The 13,997-nt window shown below is 32.4% G+C and overlaps 1 protein-coding gene across 11 annotated transcripts; it reads left to right on the plus strand.

Moving 5' to 3' along the window:
* LOC123208298 (probable disease resistance protein At4g27220) lies at positions 1-12,978 on the plus strand. Of its 11 annotated transcripts, XM_044625708.1 has the most exons (12): positions 726-2,092; positions 2,184-2,507; positions 3,592-4,948; positions 5,356-5,826; positions 6,373-7,055; positions 7,922-8,015; positions 8,406-8,548; positions 8,639-8,841; positions 8,951-9,027; positions 9,731-9,823; positions 10,484-12,451; positions 12,545-12,978. In XM_044625708.1, exons 7-11 carry the CDS (start codon positions 8,452-8,454, stop codon positions 10,596-10,598), a joined length of 585 nt encoding a protein of 194 aa, XP_044481643.1. In that variant the 5' UTR covers positions 726-2,092; positions 2,184-2,507; positions 3,592-4,948; positions 5,356-5,826; positions 6,373-7,055; positions 7,922-8,015; positions 8,406-8,451; the 3' UTR covers positions 10,599-12,451; positions 12,545-12,978. The 11 variants fall into 11 exon arrangements, with proteins under 11 accessions (XP_044481632.1, XP_044481643.1, XP_044481635.1 ...); XM_044625705.1 differs by lacking the exons at positions 8,951-9,027; positions 9,731-9,823; positions 10,484-12,451; positions 12,545-12,978 and having other exon boundaries at positions 732-2,092; positions 3,592-4,734; positions 4,845-4,948; positions 8,481-8,548; positions 8,639-8,819; XM_044625697.1 differs by lacking the exons at positions 5,356-5,826; positions 8,951-9,027; positions 9,731-9,823; positions 10,484-12,451; positions 12,545-12,978 and adding an exon at positions 1-119 and having other exon boundaries at positions 1,410-2,092; positions 8,481-8,548; positions 8,639-8,819.
* The last annotated feature ends 1,019 nt before the right edge of the window (positions 12,979-13,997 follow it).

The raw sequence follows: 13,997 nt of genomic DNA on the forward strand, positions 1-13,997 counted from the left end.
TCTGATCTGAACAATGACTTTTGTCAAAGTCTATCTTGGTTGAAAACGTACGCGGTCACAGCTCACTGGAAATCTTCACGGTGTGGGTCTCCCTTGACTGCAATGCCTCTTCATCTTCGGTACCTTTTCTTCTCTCTGAATCTTCAAGTTCGAGATACCTATCGAAAATACTAATTAATTAATGAATGTATTCTATAATGTAATCACGAAAAAAGGCGCACGTCATATCTTTCTGTTCGGAGTTTTCGATTCTTATTCTGAAAACAATTTAACAAATAGTATGTGGAATTGTAATTTTGTGTTTATCAGGTATGAAACTAGGAAAATGAAAGGAAAATACAGGTAGAGGCTTCCTAGAAGATGCGTTTGTTTTTGTCAGATTAATTATCTACTGACTTTAACAGTTTAACAAATACTGTGTGGAAATCTGATAGTTTTATTGAAGGATCTCAGGTTTGGTTCCTTTAATTAAAATAATAGTGAAAATTTAATATAAAATCTGAAAGTTTAAAGTTATAATAATAAAGTTGGGTCTTTTTAATAAAATAAAATTAATATTTTTTCATATATATTCATGAAATGAATCATTCATCTCAACTGTGGAAATTTATATATATATATATATATGTATGTATGTATGTATGTATGAGTGTGTGTGTAGAAATAATATTTTTTCATATATATTCCTGAAATTATTCATCCCAACTGTGAAAATATATATGTGTGTGTGTGCGCACGCACACTTGCACATGCATATGTGCGTGTCTGTGTGTTTTTATTCAGTCTTCTCACTTGAAAAAAAATAATAATAAAAGTTAGAGACTTCATTCAAAATTCCTCTACATGACCAAATTTCCTATTTGACTTGAGATATTTTCATATTTTCAATAGAGATATTTGAAGAGTAGGGTGTCTGTCATGTGGCTGCTTCCTAGAAGTTGCCTTTGTCTTTGTCACATTAATTATCAAGTTGACTCTTCATTTTCCACCGCAAATTAACGTGGACAGTGGCAATTAAAGTTAAATCGATCAAACTTGGTGGAACTTTCATTTCATGTATAAATGAATTGAAATGATAATCAATTATTCGCTGCAAAGTTATAAGCAATTGATTCTTGTTCACTGTAATCTCTGTTTATCATTCTGAAATACTTTCACTCACAGACCTCTCTGAAATCAGATCCCTTCGTTTCTTCTGTTTGCACCTTAGTTGCCCTGTTACTCTGTCTCTCTTACTTTCCTTTATTTCAGCTTTTTTCCCCCTATTTCTGGTTCTTTTAAAAAAAAAAAAAAATTCCTTTTCAAAATTTCTGATTTCTTAAAAAAAATTTTGGCTATTTCACTTACTGGAAAAAAAATCATTTCTCTTAATTTTGGTGTGTTTTAATTATTTTCATTTTCTTCTCCAGTTTTTCAAACTTGAAAAAAAGTTTTATAAAAAATGTTTGATGTTGCGGGGAGTATTGGGAGTGCAGTGAGTCCTATCCTCGAAGTTGGCCAGTGGTTGGCTTTTCCAATTTGGCGTCAATTTAAGTACTTGTACAATTGCACTACCAATTTGAAAAATCTTGAAGAGGAAGTTAAGAAGCTGAAGAACACAAAAGAAGAAGTGCAGCATAAAGTTGATGCTGCCGAAAGAAATGTGGAAAAGATCAAACAGAATGTTAAGGACTGGCAGAATGGTGTGGAGAAGACGATTATTGAAGCAGAGAAGTTGATTAAAGAGAAAGAAAACAACCCACGATGTTTCAAGGGATTGTGCCCCAACTTCGTCATTCACTACAAACACAGCAAAAAATCATTCAAATTAAAGCAGAATGAGATTGATCCACTCCTACAGCAAGAAAAGGAATTGGGTCCGGTTTCCTTTCCTACTACTCCACCAGAGATATGGCTTAGATCTAACGAAGATTATTTGGCTTTTAAATCAAGAAACTCTACTGTTAATAATGTATGGGATGCTTTAAATGATGAGAATGTGTACATGATTGGTGTTTACGGGATGGGTGGTATTGGGAAGACCACTCTTGTGCAGGAACTTGGTAGGAAAGCTGAGAAGGATAAACTCTTTGAGGAGATTGTTTTTGTAGAGGTAAAGAAACATTCAATATAATATTGTTCATTTGTTAAGATTTGCTTTATTTTCTCATTCTGACTGAGCATATATTTTTTTCGTCTTGCAGGTAACAGAATCTCCTGATAGAAAAAAGATTCAAACAGTAATTGCAGACAACTTGGGTCTGAAATTCGAAAACGAAAGAGAAATGACTAAGAAGTTATTTCAAGAATGAAGGACAAGAATATCCTTTTAATTGTAGATAATATATGGGAACCTCTAGATTTGACAACAACATTTGGAATTGCTTTTGGAGCTGCTTGTGGGAGAAATAAACTACTGCTTACAACAAGAAACCTAGATGTGCTAGAGAGGATGGGTTCCACAAAGAATTTCAGAATGGGCATTTTAAATGAAGAAGAAGCATGGATCCTACTTACCAAAATGACAGGTAACTATGTTGTAGAATTTTCACTTGTTTTTCTTGCTTAACCCATTTTATTCCTTTTTTTTTTAATTATTTGTTGTGCTTTGATGTGAATAATTATAACATGAACAAATTCGAACTTCAAATTTTAATTTCACTTGTGTGATAGAAAACATTACAATTCCAATTTAAGGGAAAGGTTTGAATCTAAGATCACATTCTTAATTATTAATTCAGTTTTATTATATTCATGCTTTAGACATAAATTGGTTTGTTTATCCATTTGATAACATTGTTTATCTTATTAATAATACTGTTAACCATTTTGACGGCATTGTTTACATAGTTTGTGACTCTTTGGTTATATTGTTCATTAGCTTGAATGAGCTCGAGCTCAAACTCGAGCCGAATATTATGCTTTCTATCTGAGCTCAAGTCAATCTTAGGTTCGGCTCTAATTGAATCCACCCATACTCTAGACATTAAATTTTTATCTTTGATTTTATTGCGTTAATTTTTCTCTTAAAAAGTAAATACTTTTGCATTTTCATTAGTAGAGTTTGATTTTGGGTGGAAAAGTGTTTTAAGGCCAAACCTTTAGTGGGAAAATGTAATTTATTCATTGCCGCTTTTTGATTTGCATATAGAAGTTTAATCAAAATTTTTATAATGTGAAGGCTTTAAACTATTATGAAGCTTGAATCTGAGAACATGTATAGTTTAATAGATCTTGAACATGTATAAACATAATATTTTCCACTCAATTTGTTCACTAATAAATAATTTTAAGATCCTCTTTTTCTCTGGTTTGTTAAAGAAAACTATTTTGCATTTAAGATGTTAATTCGTATCTTTTTCAAACACCTTGAGAGAGACACTATTTGTCAAGTATTATGTTACCAGCTTCCAATTGTTGATTTCTGCCAATAAAAGTTTGAGAGGAATAATATTTGATATTATAAAGTGGAATTCATTTAGATAAAAAAAAATTCGATGGATTTATTTGGAAAAGATTGAAATTCAACATTTAGAACTTCTCTTGTTTTTAAATCCAAAGTATTCATGTAAATAGAAAATGCAAGTTGTATAATCCAAGATCTCTTTGTAGGTAATGTTATTCGGACTCGTGAATTGCATTCTCTACCAAATGATGTCTGTAAAGAATGCGGAGGATTACCTATTATCATTTGTACAATAGCAAAAGCATTAAAAAACAAGAGTCATCCATCTGTTTGGAAGGTTGCATTGCAAGAACTAAAAGCACCTTCACCAACAAAGTTCACAGGATTCCTAGGAAAGGAATACGCGAAGATTGCCTTAAGTTATGAGTATTTAAGGGATGATGAACTTAAGAAAACTTTTTTAATATCTAGTCTATTGGGAAATAATTCTTCTATTTCAGAATTATTTAGACATGTTGTGTGTTTGGATATACTTGAAGGGACTAACTTAACAATGGAAGACGCACGAGATAGACTAGATAAATTGGTTCGCGACCTCAAAGATGCTTGTTTGTTATTTGATGGGTTAAGAAGTGAACAATTTGCTATGCATGATGTTATTCGTGATGTTGCCTTAACAATTGCATATGTCGATCACCATGTGTTTACAATGAGAAATGACGTTGAACGAGAATGGAAGGAAGGAGATAAACTAAAGAAATGCACAAAAATCTCTTCACCTTATAGTAGTATCATTATTAGTAAGCTTTTGCCAAATGATTTGGGTTGTCCAAATCTAGAATATTTCTATATGTGGAACTCTTTGTTCAAAAACTCTTGTTCAACATCCCGAAGGGCTTCTTTATAGTGATGCCAAAGCTTAAAGTATTGAATTTATTTGGACTACAACAATCTTCATTGCCATCATCAATTGATCTTCTGAGGAACCTTCAAACTTTATGTTTAGATTATAGCAAAGTTAAAGATTTTACTATCATTGGAAGGCTAAAGACGCTAAAAGTTCTTAGCTTGCAAAATTCAGTTATTGAGGAGTTTCCTATAGAAATGAGTCAATTGACTCAACTAAGGTTGTTAGATTTAAGCAATTGTTGGAAGTTGGAAGGTATGCCTACAAATGTGATATCGCAATTATCCCAATTGGAAGATTTTTTTTTGAAGGGATGCCCTATTAAGTGGAAATATGAAGAACTCGCAGAATTGAAACTCTTGTCCAAACTCACCAGTTTAGAATTGGATATTAAAGATAACAATGTGTTGCCTAGAGACTTCTTTTCCAAAGAGCTTAAAAGGTACAAAATATCAGTAGGAGATTGGTTTTTCCGATATCCAATAAAGAGCAACCTAGTTGAGAATTTAAGGATTTTAAAATTTCAATCTAATTCTACTGTCTCCCTAGAAGAAATATGCGGAATCAAGAAAGTTGAAGTCTTATGCATAGCCAAATCTTCAAATGATGCAAAGGATCTTGATGAAACGCTAATGAGGCCATTATTTAATGAGAAGGTATTATATGTTCTTATTTGTGGTACTCTTTTTTTGTTACTTATTTATTTGTGATACTTCATTATTATATATTCTTATTTTCTTTTATTTCTACTCTCGTTTGTTAAAATATGGTTGTGGTATTATATTATTTCTTCTTTTCTTTTCAAGTGATTTAAATTCTCAGCAAAATGTCACTATTAAGTACTTCTCTTTAGCCTCTATGATATATAATTTACGGCAAATTGATTTCATCATTTCATGTTTGATTCCATAGTTGATATTATTAGAGGCGAAAAAACAAAACACTCTATTTATATTAATGGCATTTCATCTATAAACCCCGTAAGAACTAATTATTATTTTCATTATAAAATTTTCTTATATGAGTTGGTAATTGTTGAAACAACAACTAACTTTGATTGCAGGTTATTTTTACCGATTTGATGAGCTTGGAATTGGTCAATATTAATTTTGGAAAGATTTTGGAGAGCAAACTTTCAACTTCTTCTTTTCAAAATTTGACACATTTGATTTTGGAGAGATGTGATAAAATAAAACATGTGTTTCCATTTTCTACAGCCAAAAGTCTCTAGCAACTTCAATATGTTGAGATAAAGGATTGTAAGATTTTAGAGAAGATTGTTGAAGAAGAAGAAGAAGAAAGAGCAGAAGTTGGTTATTCTACCTTTCCACAAATGACTCAATTAAAGCTCAAAATTTTACCAAAACTTACTGTTTTCTATTTACGAGCACATGCTTTGGAATTGCCAATGTTAAAAACATTGGTGATAAATTATTGTCCAAATTTTGCTTCAACATATCAAGGCTTCCAAGATAATAATAAGAAGGGTAAAGTTCAAGTTTCAGAGTCAAAATCCATTTGCTTGGAGCATAAGGTAACAATCTCATGTTTATTTCTTTATTGAAAAGAGAAAGAAAAAAAAACCCTTGTACACACACATAGACATATATACATAAACATATATTACATAAAATACAAAAAATTGAGAATCTTGTCAATTAAATGAATGGTCTGTTGAATTTAGACGGTTTGTTACGGGAATCTTGTCAGTTAAACGTAGTATTGTACAAGGTTTAAATAATCCAATGTTGTTTGAATTTTTAATTGGAAAAAAATATTGCAAGTAATATGGTATACTTTAAATTTTGTACTGCTTGAAACTTTAGATAACACATTTGACCATTCCTTCCTTGACAATCCTGACAATTAAAAAGTATTGATTAATTATTAATTAATTGCATTACCATATTTCATGAATTCTATCATGTGCACGCACATGTTTAAGTACTCATTTGTACGGTAATTAGTACCCAATCCTTGTGTAACAAGAAATTGTTTCCCTAATTTGTCTTGAGCAACAATTAAGTTCTGTTTTAAGATTATCATAAACTAATTGGATTATGTTTGGATGAATTTGCAGATCAATTCTAATTTGAAGGTATTTGAATGGATTGATGGTAGGGAAAAGAGAAGGATTTGTTGGCAAAGTCAATCTAAAACTCTTACAATATGCAACACAAATATTCCAATTGGACTCCTTAAGAGATTTTACAATCTGAAAAAGCTTGAACTATTTGAAATTCAAAACAAAGAAATTAAAGGCCTATTTGATCTGAGAGATCTTGAAGTTCTACATGTACTTTCCTGTCATAGATTGATGAGTCTACTCTCATTCTCAGCTTCTTTCCAGAATCTTAAAGTTCTAAATATATGTTCTTACCACGGCTTGGTGATGAAGTTGATAACACCGTCAATGGCTAAAAGTTTGGTGCAGTTGAGGGAAATGAGTATACACTATATTGAAACATTCACTGAAATAGTAGAATATGAGGGAGATGCAACGACAATGGACATTGTTTTTGACAATTTAAACAAGTTGTCACTCACAAATTTAGAAAATCTCATATGCTTTTGTTCCGGAAATTACTCTTTTAGTTTTCCATCTCTGGAAAGGTTAATTATAGAAAGATGCCCCAATATGAAGATTTTCTCTCCAGGAAGCTTAAGCACACCAAAGTTACACAATGTCTATTATGAGAAGAAGCTGTAGAGATTGGGGAGAATGACTTGAATACATCTATACAACAAGCAAACAAAAAAATGGTATGTATTCCATTAATTAATTTAAATATATTTCTATAATTTTTAAGAATATTATATTTTCAGCTCTAGTTATAATAAATTGTGTTTTAAAAATGTTGACCTAGATGCCACATTAAAAAGAATTATTTTGTGTATATGTTGAGTATTATTGTTGAACTAGTGGCCACCACACAGTTAGACAGTAAACTATGAATATATTTTTCTAAGAAATTTTTGAAAGCACTGTTCTATATTTCTAATAATCATCAATTTATCATTCTTGTTCTCTTTGTTCTTTTAAGTATTAGCAAACAAGAGAGATATAGACAAAGACGAAATTGTTTTTGAGAGATTGAAGTTATCCTTTTTTTAATTTAGAAAGTCTCACATGCTTCTGTTATGAGAATTACATTTTAAAATTCCCATTCTTGGAATCATTATTTGTGTGGAACAGCTCCAAGATGAAGACTTTCTGTGGAGAAGGCTGAAACATACCAAAATTACATTGGGTGAATGGGAATGATTGTTTAAGTGACCTTAATTCAATTAGACAACAATTTCGAAATGGTACATATTCATTTGTTTAACAGTATATATTTTTTTTTGTAGACTTTTCTGTCCTCCTTCATTGAATTAACACCAATCAATCTTCATTGTTCTTTATTATTGATTTTGTCTTTGATTAAAATCCTCTAAGTACAAATAGAGAAGCTACAATATTACAGTTTATGTATCATTTCAAGTATTGAGGTGGCTATTGAGAAAAAATCCTCATCTTCTTGTTTAATTGATATATTTTGATCATTTTAGACATGGAAAGTAACATTAATTCCCCATATTTTAAGTTTTACTAAAAAAAATTAATGTGTTATTTTTTGTGATTATAGATTGTTCAGAATTCTATGATAGAATGGCAAAATGAGTAGAAGAAGCCGACATCGTTTGACAAAATGTTAGTGCTTATCCACAGAAAGCCATATGGTAAGTCACATTTCTTCTTAAACTTATTTCAAAAGAATATATGCGTTGCCTTCGGATATTCAATTGATTAAGATATGAAGAACGGCTATTTCCCAATCGAACTTTGCTGAAACAACAATTTTTACTTTTTAAATTTGAAAAATTCATTTTTCACTTGTTTGTCATTTTTCATAAAAAATTAACAATTAAAAACAATTTCTCAAATGGATACCACTTCCTTCAAATGAAACAACTCTTGAAGCCTTGCTTTTCATCCCGCAAGCACAGGCCCCTACTTCAGTTTCTCCGATGGCCGAATTCTCAAATATGGCAATTTCCTTTCATTTACTGATCCCGCACTTATTTCATTTTTATTGTTTCCGCACTAACAGAAGTGTAATGTCACTGTAGAAGATTTTCCAGACTGTTGTCCTTGTCAGAACTATGTCTGTACCCTATGTTGATCTATGATCATGTTTGTGTTAGGGCCAAAGTGTATACAAAGAACAACAGGCTGAGAGAGTCTTCGGCAGCGAGCTTCAATTCCACACCAGGTCTGTAACACAGGAACTGAAGAACAAGGCAGAGCACATCTCAAGTACCTATCAGTTTGTCATTAAATTTTTCTATTTTTGACATAAAAGGTGATCGAGGAGCAAGTGGAATGAAGGATTTGGTCATAAGCCAAGTATCGTCAAGAGGAGAAGAGGACTGGAACATGATGATGAGCATGGAAGATGAAAAAGAAAGCAGCACTGAATGTCCTCTGAGGAAGAAGCTCTGTCTCTCCAAGGAACAATCTTGTCTTCTCAAAGAAAGTTTCAGGCAAAACCATACATTAATCCCTGTCATAACTTGACCGTTTCTCTCTTTTTTTCTTTCTTTCTTTAACTCATAAAGGACCATCTCTTTACAATAAATGTTCTGCTTTAATGTCTTGAACTTGCCTTTTACAGAAACAAGAGGCGTTGGCAGTGAAGTTGAAGCTGAGGCCACAGCAAGTTGAGGTGTGGTTTCAAAAACTTAGGACCAGGTACTATTTATATTACTTTACCCTGTCTATATTTGTTTGCTTGTTTAGACTGATTAACTTGTTTTTGTTTGCATTATTATTTGTCAAACACAATCTTATTCATAATCACTATTAACTCATATGAGTTTAATTCATGCTGTCTGTTTTTATTTAATTTTAGCACTGTCATTTGTTTACAATTACTTTTCAGATATCAAAACAATGCTCTTTCTCTACTGTTTTTTCTTTTACTTTCATTCTGTTATTCTCTTTGATTACAAATTAGATTCTGTGAAAAATTCCAGTTGACCTAACTACACAACCTTCAAAATGAAGCCTCTTTACAGTTTGTCTTTGCTAATGCTCTTGCTGAAAGATTGGTTTTTAATGGTGGTCATATGAAGTTTCAGCTCAAACATGTAATGAATTTTGGTTTAAGAAATGTGGTTCACTTGAAAAGAATGTCCTCAATTGAAGAACTGTCGTTATAATTGTTCTGGGTTCTCAGCAAGCTCAGTTCCTCTTTGCTTATTGTGATCTCATGAAGTTTGTGCTAACCATTGAACAAAGGTACTTCACTTTTGGAAGAAATCGGTCAACTTGATTGAATTATTCATTAGCCAATTGAAGTACTTATGTTGTAATTATTTTGTCTTGCAAGAAAGTTTGTAACTTTACTAATATTCTGATGCTTTCCTGGACTGGGAATGGTGCCTCCTGCAAGACTGTTGCTGTCCCCTGGAGCTGACTCAGGTGCTAACAGGCTCGAAATAGGAGTGATTGTGTTCTTGTGTGAATGTAATAAGGAAAGAAAGATGTATGTAATAGACAGAATGATAATGAATAAACAATTCTACTTTTATTGAGCAATGACGTGCAGATTACACTGCTTATTTAATTGAATCAAGATGACCAAAACCAATACATTGGACTGCTGAAAACAGTAACCAATGTCCCTAGGCCTAAGCCCCCAAACCCCAATTAATTGTGTTTCCCGTCATGCTCTCCTTCACTGCCTTCTTTTCCTTTTATAGCCAAGCAGCCTTGCAGATGTGCATTAACAATTTTTTCTGATTTATCTTGATGAGCCTTATCTGGTTTCTTTGCTTTATCTTCATCAGATTTCTTTGCTTTATCTTGATGATGTTTATCCTGGATCATTGCTATCTCAGCTACTGGAGAGGAATTTCCTTTTCTGCCCTTCCTGTGATAAGTCTTGATAATTGGAGGCCTATCATATTCTTAATGGAGGCTCAGTTTTGATACGTTGAGTCATTGGTTTGCCTTTTGATATTTAAACTTAGCATTTAGTTGAGCAAATTTACTTCACTTTAATGGGTCTAATTAATTGAAGTACTTATAAGTTAGTATCAATGCTAAGATCTTTAATGTCATATGTTTTCTGTTTCTAAGTGTGGAGAGTTGTATGTAGTAGTTGTCTGCCTTGTGTTTAACAGTTAATTATTTGTCTTTGCAGAGTTGGTGTGGAGTTGCCAAATGTAGAAGTGAGATATAAGAATTTGATATTGGAAGCTGATTGTGAGATTGTTCACAGAAAGCCCCTCCCAACTCTATGGCTCATTTTCTATTAAGCCTAAAATTGACATAATCTGTTCTCGGTCAACCATACTGATCTTCCATTACATATGTAGTTGAATTATTGTTGTGGAATTCCAATGGCTTGTGGTAAATTGATGTTACCTTTAACTTATAGAGGATACGTTGACCTTTCTATTTCTATCTTGTGCTTCTTGACTTCTGAAGGTCTTTTGATAGTAAACTTTTTTGTAAGATTATAATTTCTTATCCAATTAATAATTCGTGTATTTAAGCATAGGTAACCCTGAAATTGTTCTTCTCATGTCAGAACCAATATGTTTGGGTCACACTGTCATAAGTTTTACATCCTCTTGGGGGAATCTGTATATAGTTTAATGGAAATGCCTTACACTTCAGTTTCTCAGCAAAAGTTTTACTTTTGAACCCAAGTACCCAATTTGTATACGAAAATTTAACAATTTGTTGTTTTGCCTTGAGATACTCTATTAGAGATTAGACTGAATTCCAACTGGCTTCAGAAAATAATGCGGAAAACTCTTTTCTGCTAGAAATTTTGTAAAGGAAAATGTAAACAGCTGCTGGGGAATGTATACTTAAGTTCGCTTGAATTATTGCAGGATGATTCTTCTGCTTGGCCCCCAAGTTCCAGGAAGACCGCACTTTTAATGGCTCTTGCAGGAACTCCTGACAAATCTCTAAAGGTTTCAGATTTTCTTTGTAACTCACCATCATTTTAAATACATTTGGAATGTTACTGTCTTGAGTATCACTCATATGCACGATTCTATAACTAAGTATCTAACTTGCTTAAACATGATAGAATCATAAAAGAAAAGCTCGAGGCATCACAAGTACACATCTTTTATAGGTCTCCTAATTTTGTAATATTTGATTATACCTCCCCTTTTACTGTTCTGTTATATTCTGCTGCACAAACCAAAGGTTTCTCTCCTATATATTACAAATAGAATTTAGTTTAATTTCTTAGATTACCCTGCAACTTTTTCCAGAAGGATCAAGTCTATTTTGTAGTCATATGTTTATTTACTTTTAGCTTGATGCAAGCTATAATATTATCTTAGTTTTATTTCCTAATTTACTCAGTTTTGCTTCTGTTTTCTTCAGCTAATTTACTTCTCTATTGTTTGCTATCATAGTTTGATTTCCTATTGTACTCAGTTTTGCTTCTGCTTTCTTCAAAGGTAACAAGGGAAAAGTTTTCTTTAGTGGTTACCAGTTGGATGAGTTTGTTCCCAGAAAACATTGGCTTATGTATGCCAAAAGATCTGCTTTTTGCAGAAATGACTAAGGGAAACACTCGATTTTTCTACCTGATATCTTGGTGTTGGAAACCGAGGAAGTAGGCTTCTTTAAATTTTAATACAGTGAAGTTTTAGTCATAGCCACCTTATCAATTCCCAAGAGTAGTTGATAGGTACAGAGCAGTTTTTTTTTTTTTTCTGCCTGTGGAGATATGATGATGGGAGTCAGTAAAAGAGATGTGAACCGAGATACTTACATGAAGGTATCTTCAACATATTTGACCTTTTTTAAATATCTGATGTTTTGTTCTATATGTTGTTGCTACATGTGAAATATCCACGGCATTGGTTGTTATAACAGGCAATGTCTACCTTCAAACAGATCATGTTTTAAAAGTATTTCTCTTTATTGAAGCTGTAGCCACATTTTTTTTGGTTATTTGTATCATGCAAATGCTTTAAGTTAAAATCTTAACTGTCTTGTGATTTCCCAGGCCCTTGTACTCAATATCTTTGCTGACACAATGGTGGGAGATGAGATGAGAAGAGGCAGCTCTGGAGGTCAAAAAATGAGATTGAGTACAAGTAAATTTTCATAAATGCATCTGCTCTCCCTCCACTTGGTAGTAAAGTTTATGGAATATATGACTCAAAAGGATTAGATGCCTCCCCCATTATGAACCTTAAATGATCAAATATTTCATTAAAAATTTCAGGAGAGGTTGCATGTCTGCAGCAGCTGGTGCATATCAGGGATGCTACCGAATTGATTTCACTTCTTTCTCCAGCTTCATAAACCTTTGAAATCTTTGATGACATCATTTTGATGTGGAAGGAAAGGTTGTGTATTAAGGACCACACATCAAGTAGTAGAATTTTTCTGTGCCTTGTAATTGTGAGGCTCTAGAATCCCTTGGCACTTTACCCGTCTTTAACAACTATGGTTCTTTTACTTTATCACAGTTCCTCATAGGCTGATGCATCTTTCTTTTTAATATTACTTCTATTTTAATGTTATAAAATCTATCTACCTTTATTCTTTCTTGACTTTTGTTTTAGGATCAATGTAATTAAGAGTTTGTAAGCATGCTTATAGTTTGTGTAATTTTATTATAGTGGACAATATGATTCAGGTGCTTGAAAAGATAAATTTGATAACCTGTTAAAACTGCACAATAGGACAAAATATTGTGCACCGGCTATCAAGGTACCAGTTGCCTGTTATGATGTAGAGACATCTTGTTTCAGAATGAATGAAAATGTAATGCTTCCTTCATTTGAGTTTATTAGAGGGAAAGTCCTATTTTTACCATCTTGTTTTAAGGTATTGATGGTTAGTATAATTCCATAAGTATTGAAATCATTTCTCTACTATTATCATTATTATCATCTTTTGAAATGAAACGTATGCTTATCTGGGGAGCAAAAATTTTGCAACCCTGTTAGTAGCATGAGAGCTGCGATTTGAAATTGATCTTAATCTATTGAGGTTAATCAATGGTTGCATACTATGAGCTGTTTCTTTGGTAAAATTTTCAAATATAGTTTAATTACCATGTAAATATAGGTTTTTTGTATGTTTTCTTCTTAGCGATAGGTGTTGATAAGTGCCCAAACATAAGCTGTTATTGTTTGAATAGGTTAGTTCAATGATCAAATTGATTTGAGGGAGCCTCTAATGCAAAGATCTTTCAATGAAAATGTTCTTTTTGAATTATTCTTTTACAAAAATCTAGTTATCTTGGTTAGTGTCATAGATTAAATACCAGTATTGAGCTCTTACCTATTAGCTGGAGTTTTTGATATGGCTTCTAGATCACATTATAATTGAACACAGTATTATGCCAAGTGAACCAAGTGTTTCTGAGTTCAAACCCCTTTTCTGTGGTGTTAAATCAAAATAGGTTGTGGGGGGAGGAAAAGAAACATAAGATATATTGGTTTTACAAGTGAAACCAAGAAAGGTAAGTGTTCTATATCCAGGAGGGTTAGTGACTTACCACAAAATTATAATGTTTGAAATAATTAGACTAAACTGTAATAATCTAAAACCAGAAGGATGAAAAGAATTATCTCTAGGTCTTTCTCATGCAATAAGTCTATGAGCATTTTTGCTGAAAACTTGCGCCATAACAAGTCACTTTTAAGGTGGAAACCGCACATCCAAAC

Source organism: Mangifera indica, chromosome 2 (genome assembly GCF_011075055.1).
Source record: "Mangifera indica cultivar Alphonso chromosome 2, CATAS_Mindica_2.1, whole genome shotgun sequence".
NCBI lineage: Eukaryota > Viridiplantae > Streptophyta > Magnoliopsida > Sapindales > Anacardiaceae > Mangifera > Mangifera indica.